General features: G+C 51.5%; 1 protein-coding gene across 1 annotated transcript in view; it reads right to left on the reverse strand.

The window, feature by feature from the left end:
* The window catches only part of CA5A (carbonic anhydrase 5A), a 31,062-nt gene extending 23,928 nt beyond the window's left edge, over nucleotides 1-7,134 (reverse strand). Inside the window, exons 1-2 of the mRNA XM_006097333.3 lie at nucleotides 6,978-7,134; nucleotides 2,201-2,398 (exon numbers count right to left, since the gene is read on the reverse strand). Of these exons, the coding sequence (XP_006097395.1) occupies nucleotides 2,201-2,398; nucleotides 6,978-7,134 (355 nt within the window). The remainder of the gene's footprint in view (nucleotides 1-2,200; nucleotides 2,399-6,977) is intronic.
* Nucleotides 7,135-11,143: the final 4,009 nt, after the last annotated feature.

An 11,143-nucleotide genomic window follows, 5' to 3' on the forward strand; every position in this document is an offset into this window, starting at 1 on the left:
GCGGTTAGCACCTCTGGCTTCATGCCTGAACCCTGTGGGCATCGGCTGCAGGTTCCTTCCACAGAGGATTCGTGCTCCTGAAATTCCCTTCTGCGGAGAGCAGAGACTCTCGCTGTGCGGGCTCTGTGACCTCCTGCTGTGGATCTGAGCCCTGTGTTTCTCATCTGTCAAATGGGGAATAATATTTGTCTCACTCGGCTGTTACAAGGAATATTTAAGTTTGTGAAGCCCCTGACAAGGAGAAGGAGCCAGTCAACGACTGGCGGGGGCGTTAGAACCAGCAGGACTTGGCCTTGAACCAGGACCCTCCTCCTTCCCTGCCACTAGATCTTGATGAGTCACTTCCCTCCGAGCCTCCATTTCTTCTTGCATAGAATGAGGACCCCAGCACTCCCACAGTGGAGCCTGTTTGTGTGCTGTCATAGTGGTGCTTTTTAAAGAGGGTGTTTGCTTGTCTGTACAGCATAGCCTCCCCTTCCAGAAATAGCACCTGAGCATGTGGTCTTGGTGAGGACATGGGTCAGGGTGCTGGGTTCCCCACTGACCGAGAACTGGGTAAGTGCCAAGCTCAGCCACCAGACCTTTCCCTCTGGGAATCTGAATTACTTTTTCAAATGTATCTTAACTCTATTCATACAAAAGTCCCAAGTAACCTTTGAAGTTTTTTTATATTTTAAAACTTAAAGGAAAAGAAATCTGTTTATAGATATCAGCCAGACTCATAGCTACACATAAAAATTATATAGGAGGATTATGAGCTCATCTACATCCATATCTGTTTTTCTCAGTCTTATTAGAATATGTATCACACAACTATTAACCAAGCAAAAGTTCAGGAACTATTATTCTTTATTTAATCTTTTCAAGTGGCTGCATAAAATGTTTAAAATTAATACAAACCATATTCCTGAAAAGCCCATTTTAGTTGCTCCTTGGGAATTTGAACTCGGAACAGACCAACAAGGGCAGAAAAACAGTTGGTGTGCTAAGTAAATAAATGCAGAACCCCTGCTCCCGGCGCCCGGAGCTGGCCTGGTGCCTGTGCTTTCCAAGATCTGCGTATCCACCTTCCCTCCTCTTCTTCCAGCTAGGCCTAGCCTTCCGAGCAGTTCCTCTTTGCTTATATTGGCCAGAGTTAGGGTTCTCATTCCTTGCATTTGGGGAATCGCACCTGAGAAGTGCCCCTGAGGGTTGGATTTATTACAGAGAGAGGATCCAAGCAAAATCTGCAAAGGGAAAAGGTGCCCCCGGCGATGACCGGAGACCAGGCGCCAGCTTCCAGTGTCCTCTCTGGTGGAGTCACAGGGACGCGCTGACCCCCCAGCAATGAGCTGTGACAACACGGGCGAAGTGTTGTCTACCAGGGATGCCCACGGGAGACTTGGTGCCCAAGGTTTTCACTGGGGGCTGGTCACAGGGGCACCCTCCACCTGGCATGTACAAATACTCTCCATTCCCAGAAAGAACATGGATGTGCGGCATAATCAAGCTTACAATCCTGATGAGTTTGGAGGTAGAAGGAGCAGCCCCAGCCTGACGGAGTAGCCATCCCTAACTCCCGAGCATCCTGGCGAGGATTTAATGAGCTGGTTCATGGAGCGCGGGGCCCCAGAAAGGGACGGTGGCTTTGGGGGCTTCTCTCCCGCCACCCTGCCCACCTGCCCCTCAGCTCTCCATCATCCCACAACCTCCACCCCGTCCCCCTCCGCTCCCCTTCCTCTTGGCAGCTGGGTGTTCATGTAAAACCTCAGCCAGCTCAGTGTCTGCTGGCCACCCGTCTCCCCTAAGAACCAGCGAGGTGACCAGGCTCCAGATGCCATTCCCTCCTCCTCTCCTTCCAAGCCCCCTCCTCGGCCCTTCTCTGGTTTCCTCTCTGATGGGCCATATATTTGTGTTTTCATTTGCTTAGAGTTTCTTCCTCCCCAGTCCCTGCAACGTAACCCAGAAGGAAGGGACTTAACTTCATTCATAGTTTTGTCCCCAGCAGAACCGTGTGGTTGGCATTATAATCTGTAACATAAGCATCCCTGTCCCCACAGAGAGCCATTGAGAATTCATCCTGTTTCTGCCGCCACCGTGCTGTTCCTTGTCCCCAGACTTCATACTTAAGGCTCTCAGGCCCTTCTCTGCTAAGTCCCTGACCCCGCTCGTAGGATGTGACAGGAGAAGAGAAAAGCCTCAAATCCCACTCCAGGCTCACCTGCGCCCTCGATGGCGTCGTCAAATTCCACCTGGAAGAGGTAGCCGGTGTTCCAGGCGTAGCGGCAGGCCGCGGCGTCATAGGAGACCCGGAGAGGGTGCAGCCCGGGGTCATAAACACTGTCCCTCCAGCGGATGTTGATGGGGGACTGCCGGGAGCCCCCGGGCTTGGAGGCTGGGCCCTTCCAAAGGGGATGCACTGGGGACAGAGAGGGAGAGAAGGAGATCCTGTTGCTGCACTGGCCTCAGTGAGCCTGTTTGCATTGATAATTAATTTTGTGTTAAAGTTTTTACCATTATGTAGGGGGAAAGACACATTTGTGACCAAATGAGCCACTTGAGTTATTGGGTATGTTATTTACCTTCTCCCTGTTGACACCTCCCCACCCCCCCCACCCCCCACACACAGCCTCATCTGTAAGAACAAGAATAATCCTATATAGTAAAAGCCTAATATGCTGTGTCTGGTCAACCAGTTGGCCGTTCAACCAGTCAAAGTGTAATCCTATCTAATAAAAAACAAAAAGGGTAATTGACTGTACCTTCGCTACACTTCCCATTGGCTAATCAGGGTGATATGCAAATTAACTGCCAAGAAAGATGGCGGTTCATTTGCATACGTAGGCGCCAAGCGACGGAGCGAAGCTGGCTGGCCCCGAGCAGGAGCAGCGAGCAAAGGCCGGCTTGGTGAGCGAAGAGCAAAAAGGGAAGCCCGCCGCGCCAGCCTCCGCCACGCCCCCAGGGCCCGTGTGCGGTGAGTGAATCTGGGTAAGAAGTTAATTCTGTGGTTTTGTGTCCTGGCTCTCCTGGGGCCAGGGGTGGGCAAAATGGGAATCTCTGCTCTGAGAGTTCAGGGTCATGGGGAGCACACTGCCCCCTGGTGGAGCACACGAGTGGTGCCGGTGGCAGGGACCCTCTCAGACCAAATGCTGGTCAGAGACCAGGGTGGCTGGTGGGGTTAGAGAGCCCCCCTGATGCAGACACTCCGCCATGCCTCTGGGGCCCGCGCGCGCCGTGCTGGCTTTTGCCATGCCCCCGGGGCCCGGGCCCTTCCCAGCGAAGAGTGAAGGCCTGGGTTCCAGGCGTCGGAGGAAAACTGGTGCCAGCAGCCAGGGGAAGGGACCCCCGAGGGGCCCCAGACTGCAAGAGGGCACAGGCCGGGCTGAGGGACCCACTCGTGTTCACAAATTTTTGTGCACCGGGCCTCTAGTATGCTAATGATATGCTAAGGCCACTCAACTGCTCGCTATGACTTGCACTGACCACCAGGTGGCAGATGCTTTGACTGTTAGGTTAGCTCGCTGCTGGGGTCTGGCAGATCAGGACTGAGTGAGATGGGCCGGACATGTCCTGGAGCCCTCCAGCAGTCCCTCCCTGCTGGCCAACCTCCCGCGTTCCTCCCTAGCCCCAATCGTGCACCGGTGGGGTCCCTCAGCCTGGCCTGCACCCTCTTGCAATCCAGGCTGAGGGACCACGCCCCCCGCCGAGTGCACAAATTTCATGCACCAGGCCTCTAGTAGTATATAATAACAGCAGGTTGTGGAATCCATGTTAGCTCCCACTCTGCCCAGTGCCCTAAAGCAATGACTGGCTGGGCTGAGAAAAAGAGCGGCCCGGGCACCCTGCATCTGTCCAGCGCTCTGCCTCTCCAGTTCCTGATGATGAAAGGATGACAGCAGACTCAGAGCCGGATAATTGGCCTCGCCTTTGTCTGGTGTCCTTTGTTCAGCCTCCTTCTGCTCTAACCCAGATCTGTACCCGAAGTGCCTGGTCTTCCATTGTCTGTTCTCTCCCAAAGCCCTCTGAGCTGCATAAACCATGATTGTGTCTGATGGGAATCGACATTTAACACACACTGCCATGCACTGTTATGTTCACACCCATCCTCCCTAAGGGAAAACGGGGATTTACATGGCTGCATGACCCTTAGCATGGACAGACACGGGAGCAGCTAAGTGCCACAGAGGCAGCCTCCCCTGACCGGGGACTCAGCTGCCCCCCACACAGAGATGCAAGGTGCAGAAGAGTGGAGGTCTTTAGGGTGCATTTGTGACATTTCATGAAGGCTGAAGGGGCCGCCAACGATGAAACCTCGGCGTGGACACCGTCCCTGCCACCGAGGAAAAGGTGTTGCCCATCACAGCCTGCAAAGGAGTGACGCCACTTAAACCGTTCAGTAAGTGTTCACTGAGCTCCTCCCGTGGGTCCCAGGTTGGCCCATGTGCAGGAAGGATGAGAGGCATGTTGAACAGATCCGACGACCCAGCTTGGAGCCCAGCCCAGCCAGGGTGAGCCGAACCCAAGCCCTGCAGACAAATGAGCAAGAACGGCTTGTTAAATGTTTGAGAGCACGCACTAGTGTGCTGCTGAAGGTTAGTGACCAGCTCAGCCGGGGAGAAGAAGCTCTGAGGTGGAAGGCTTGTTGATTACCACGGGGGATACTCCCTCCAGGGCCAACTTAAGCTACCAACACGACAGTCACTGATCACAGACTTCGGAAGAGATGCCCGCTGCTGGTAAAAGGTAGCTCACACACACACTGAAACATGGTCCCTAATTATTTCTGAACATTTCATAACTCTGACTCTCTTGGGACCACACCACTAGCGATTCTCAATCATTTTTAGTAGCAAGTGTTCTTTAGTAGCAAGTGTTCTTTCCCCCACAAATGAAATGTTTTGCCAAATCCCAATAAACAAAACAGTGTTTGAAAACTACAGCATAAATACAGCATAAACCGATTTAGGCACTCGATACTCGATACAGTTACTTTGTTATTCTGTCCTGCACACGTGTGAAAGATATGGGAGAGTATGGTTTGTATGAATTAAAAATTGAACACCATCAATGTCTCCCAACAGGGTAATGGCTAAATACAGGGACATGCATATGATGGCCCATGACGATAATAACAGTGCTCAGAGAGTTCTCACAAGATGCCAAGCACTGGTACAAGCCTTTCTTTTCTTTTCTTTCTTTTAATATATTTTTATTGATTTCAGAGAGGAAGGGAGAGGGAGAGAGAGATAGAAACATCAATGATGAGAATCATCCATCAGCTGCCTCTGGCACGCCCCCTACTGGGGATTGAGCCTGCAACACGGGCATGTGGCCTGACCGGAATCAAACCGTGACCTCCTGGTACATGGGTTAATGCTCAACCACTGAGCCACACCCACGGGCTTATTACTCACCTTTTACAGGTGAGAAAACTGAGGCTCTGAGCGGGTAAGAAACGTGCCGAGGGGCTGGCATCCACAAAGTGGTGAGGCCAAGATTCCATCCACGTGGTCTGAGGCTCTTAATGGTTGAACTAAGCACTCAGAGAGGACAGTTACTGAGAGACAGTGTGGAGATGTGTACAGCTAAGAAAGAAAACCAAATGCAGATAAGCATGCGCAGTGCAGTACTTTTTGCTTTTTGGAAAGTTTTGTGATGCATGGATAGGTTTCTCTGTGCATGGGGAAAGCTCAGGTGGCTGCACTGCAAAGCACTCTGGGAATCGGGGCGGAGGGGGACCTGCGGGAGGGTCTTCTCTGTGAGTGAATATGCTGCTTATGGTTTGAAATCTCAGGTAAGTCTGGGGTGGGGCCTGAGGTTCCTCATTTCTCGCAAGCTCCCCGGTGGTGCTGCGGCGGCTGGTCTGGGCACCCCACTCTGAGTGGGGGTAACTGAAAGGACTGGGGCTGGGGGTGGGACCAGGCTTCCATCCCAGCCCCTGCTGGTTGGGAGCTTGAAGTGCATCCTGGTGACTTTGGTTTCCATCTCTGTGCCACCCTCGTCCTGGAGGACTCCGTGAGTTCCCTGCTCTCGGAGGCCTATAGCAGCTCCTGAGCACCACAGTCCTCTCAAAGCTTGAGCCCGGGCTTACCCAGGGCGTGCGGTCCGGCACGGCCCAGGCTGCCTGCCCTCGCTTCACGGCCTGAGTTCTGGCCTGGCAGAACCCCAGTGGAGCCTGGAGTGCTCCTCTAAAATGCCCTGTGGTTTCGAGACAGAGTTCAGCATCGTCCTCAGGGTGGACCCACAGACTCATGGGGAAGAACTAACAGTGCTCACTGAGAGCCTGGGTGTGCGGGGCTTTCCACGCACCAGTTCATCTCGATGCAGCCCCGTGCGACACCGAGTCATCCCATTGTATAGATGAGGACACCGCCCAGCTCCCCCTGCAGACAGGTGTCACCACTGCCTGGCCCCAGGACCGACTGTCTCTGAGGCCCGGGCTCTGTGAACTACCCAGTCCTGGGAAGTGTGGACTATTTACATCAGAAGCCACCTTATCAGCCCTCAATGCAGGCCCTTTTTCTGAGAGAGGGAGAATCTGAGACCCAGAAAGTGGAAAGGATGCATCCAAGTTCACAGAGCATTAAGCACGCAAATGCTGGAGTGAGGCGGACAGAGCGGGCAGTCCCTGGACAGAGTGGGTGGGTGTACTTACTGCCTGTTTGCCGAGAATGTTCTCTGCTGGGGAGGTTTGAAGGTCTGATAACTGGCTCATTTGATCCTTCGAGGCTGGATGTTTTATAATAACAGCTTATCTTGGGGAAGAGGTGCCTGTCTCGTTCCAAGCCTCTGGCCCTCCAACCGCCCCCCTCCTCCCCCCACGGGTGAATCAGGTTAAAGAACTCGTCTAAGGTCGCCCACAGGAAAAGAGACGGAGCGGAAATCTGAACCCAAGCCTTCTGGCTCCAGGCTGCCTTCATTCTGAAAGACACCCTAAAATTAGCTAAAAGTCTAATTGCATTTGGGGAAACTGGAGGATACTAAGAAATTCTACTTACAAGCGTTATTCCTACTTCTCTGCGCACAGGGCACCTGGGAGCACGATCGCTCAGGCCTCAGCCGATGGCTTCGTAGAGCCCCCCACGCCTGCTTGGCCAAGACGGAGAAGCCTGAGGACTTCGCATGGTTCCTGCCCAGCATCGGGGTCCTGAGCATCTTGGGTCTGTCCCCGCGGAGCCCAATAAAGAGAGGGTCTTTCCTGCTATCCTCGCTTTGACTGGGAAACCGGTGGAGTGGATTGGACCCACTTCTTATTGTAAAAACTCACCCAAACCATGAGCCCTGGTAGTTAAATTTCAACCCAGGCCCGCCCTGGCTTCTGGGATGACACTTGGTTTGGCTTAGGGATGGGTGCACCGGGACAAGTGGCCTTCACTGCGGCCAGGCCCCTGGGGTCACTGTGCTTTGATCTGGTAAACAGTGAGGTGAGCGGGACAGGGAGGCAGGCCTGCTGTGAGCCGGGGGAGCAGGTGAGGGCACATGGGGAGGGCGAAGTCCCTGCTCTTGGCATTGACCTCTAATCTGGAGTGAGCAGCTCTCCAGCCTCGGGCCGCTCCAGACCAGGCACAAAGCCACGCTGTGTGTATGTACAGGGAACAATAGGTTCAAAAGTGCAGGGATGGGACTCAAAGCTGCGGGTGGGTGGGGCAGGTAAGCACGTGACTCTCTGCCTGGGATTCCTGGGAAAACAGCCAGTCCCCTTCTCCATAAAACAGACATGATTCGATACAAATGTGTTCTGCCCAAGTAAGCTGCCCTGGTTAGCCCGGGACTCCCGGACTGCGGTGCCCCTTTCATGCACAAACTATCCACATTTGGACAAAGTAGATGGTTCCCCTCATTATTCAACTTATAATAATTGCACGTGCCAGATAACAAACAAACTTACTTTGGACTACATGGCGTTTATTTCCCACTTTTACCCGAGAAATGATGACTACAGGGCTGGAGAAGTTTGTACCTTTTTGGTGTGTGTGGGTGTTAAACTTAGAAACTTCAAGGGGACAAGGAATATCACAACTTATCCCAGGGTCTCAGGTCTGAAAGACCCCGCAGAACGAGTTCTAAGCCTTGCGTCCACTTTGGGCTCCGGGGACCCAAGGATCCCGTGATCACACGCATGGTTGGTCTACAGCTTTGGCCCAATTCTCTGACACACCCGTGGTTCATTGCCCTTGTTGCAATCAACAAAAAACAACTCTGGAATATAGGGTGTCCCTCAAAAATGTCTACACGTACTTTAAATAATTATAAAGGCAGAGTTTATTAAAATACATTTCATTTTCAAAATTGAGCTATCAGCTGTTGAAGTCTGTATACATTTTGGGGGGTCACCCTGTCTTTGCTTAGATTCCTAGAGTCACTTTAGAAATGTAGCTACCCCAGGTAGCTAGCTTCCTTCCTCCCTCCCTTCCTTCCTTCCTTCCTTCCTTCCTTCCTTCCTTCCTTCACCTCTGCCTCTGTTTCATCATCTGTCAAGTGAGGAAATAAAACCCTGTTGGGTTTTTGTGAGGGTTTAATGGATTATATGCGTAAAGTGCTCAGAATGGTCCTGCTGCCAGTACCACATGCCGAGCGCCATGCAGGCCCCAGATGAGTGCCGGCTTTCCGGCATGAACAAGCGGTCAGCTGACACACACAGGGCCTCTTTGCTCTTAAGGGCATGTCCTCGGCCATCCAGGCTGCCCTGCCACCTTCAGCCGCCTATTTTAGGTAGATCGCATCCCTGGCCAGCCCTGCAGGTCTGTGTCTACCTATTTTCCTCGGAGCCACATGGCAGGGCTTTGCTTTGCTTAAACAGTGGTTCTCAACCTTCTGGCCCTTTAAATACAGTTCCTCATGTTGTGACCCAACCATAAAATTATTTTCGTTGCTACTTCATAACTGTAATGTTGTTACTGTTATGAATCATAATGTAAATATCTGATATGCCGGTGGTCTTAGGCGACCCCTGTGAAAGGGTTGTTCGACCGCCAAAGGGGTCGAGACCCACAGGTTGAGAACCGCTGGCTTAGAAAATATTATCAGCCCATATCAACCTGCACATCCCTCACAGCTGACTCCTACATCACTTCAACTGTTAGCGCTAGAAACCGAAATCTCTGCCACTAAAAATACCTAAAAGCCATCTATTGTACCAGCAGTTCAAAGGTCAAAAGTAAACGTCTCTCTTTCCCAGAGTGAACTGCTGATTGCAGTGTCTTGTGGCTCTTTCTGGAAATTTCCATGATATTTAAGCTTACACGGTCATGCTCCGCTTAACGACAGAGATGTCTTCTGAGAAATGGGTCGTTGGGTGCTTTCATCGTTGTGCAAGCATCGCGGAGGGCACTTACACCCAGGTGGCAGGCCTGCCGTGGCTGTATGTGCTGTGCGTCTACACCACAGGGAGTCTGTTTGCACCAGCAGCACCACAAACACTGAGGAACTGTAGTGTGCGCCCTGACAGTGGCTTTTCCTTTTTGTAATGCAAGTGTCGGAGTGAAGCTTTGACTGCCCTGGCATTCATTTCAAAGAGGCGTCCACTTCAAAGACGGCTGCCTCCAGTAACTAGGACACCAGCCACACACTGGCTGACGAGCCTGGCACCCGCACTGAGGCACCTTGTTTAGAGATCTTGGTTGACTTAATAACTGGCCCTTTGGGCCACTTGTTTTCTTCTCTTCCCACACCTCACCTTCTTGCTCTTCTATTTTAAATTCACCAATAAAAAGTGAGCCCGTGAAACCCCAGGCCTCTACGCTCGACCCCAACAAAGGAGAACTCCAGGCCCCTGCTCTCTCTCCACCAGGGGCCTTGCTGAGTGCCCCCTGGTGTGAGTAATAAACTATTCCCTCCAAGAAGCCTAATGGTTATCACTGAAGGGCATCTTGCTATCATAATAAGAACCACCAGGGTCGGCCAGTCGATACATTAGTTAGAAAGAGGAGATATCTGAGAGAAAGTGACACGGAGAGACTATGACATTGTTCAGCCAAGCAATTCCTATTCCTATATCCTGAACTCCACTTCCAAACTTTTCATTTATGCGAATCTTGAAGTTCCTTTTATTAAGCTTGTTATTTTTTTCTCTATATTCCAAAGGGTCCTAACTTAGTAGATAGTTTAGTTTTTATCTTACAGATGAAGGAACCAAAGCTGACATGCATGGTCTAAGTCAGTGATGGTGAACCTATGACACGCCTGTCAGAGGTGACACGCGAACTCATTTTTTTGGTTGATTTTTCTTTGTTAAATGGCATTTAAATATATAAAATAAATATCAAAAATATAAGTCTTTGTTTTACTATGGTTGCAAATATCAAAATATTTCTATATGTGACACGGCACCAGAGTTAAGTTAGGGTTTTTCAAAATGCTGACACGCCAAGCTCAAAAGGTTCGCCATCACTGGTCTAAGTCCTCCCTGGCTAGAAAGTGGCCCAGGCAGGACTCAAGTTCGTGGCCTTGAGCTCATTATCTCTTTGAGCCCGACCACATGGCTGTTGGTTGCTTCCACGGGCATACACGTAAGGTGCACAATCAGTGCACGTTGTTTTGTAGGCAATGGCCAATCATCTATTCTAACCTATCACCTGGTGCTAGAGTTTTAGTTGGACTATAAAGTGTGTGTGAAAGCCTATGCCCCAATTATCTATTGCTGCTTAACAAACCACCCCCAAACTTAGTGGCTAAAAACAACACGTGTAACGCCCTAACCGGTGTGGCTCAGTGGATAGAGCGTCAGCCTGCGGACTGAAGGATCCCGGGTTCGATTCCGGTCAAGGGCATGTACCTTCGTTGCGGGCACATCCCCAGTGGGGAGTGTGCAGGAGGCAGCTGATTGATGTTTCTCTCTCATCGATGTTTCTAACTCTCGATCCCTCTCCCTTCCTCTCTGTAAAAAAATCAATAAAAAGAAAATATTAAAAACAAAAACAAAAACAACACGTGTAATGTGGGCAGGGCTCACTGGAAACAGCCCATCTCTGGTCCAGGAGGCACCGGCTGAGGTGGCTCATCTGGGGCTGGAGGATCCACCGCCAGGATGGCGCGCTCACACGGCTGGCGAGGCGGTGCCGGCTGGCGGGCGGCTCCTCTCCATGTGGGCCTCTGAGCCAGGAAGTCAGCTTTTACTCACCCAAAACATTTAGGAAGTCAAGCAGCTTCTTCAATAAGTTAAACT

The sequence above is a fragment of the Myotis lucifugus genome, unplaced genomic scaffold, assembly GCF_000147115.1.
Source record: "Myotis lucifugus unplaced genomic scaffold, Myoluc2.0 scaffold_198, whole genome shotgun sequence".
NCBI classification, from domain to species: Eukaryota; Metazoa; Chordata; class Mammalia; order Chiroptera; family Vespertilionidae; genus Myotis; species Myotis lucifugus.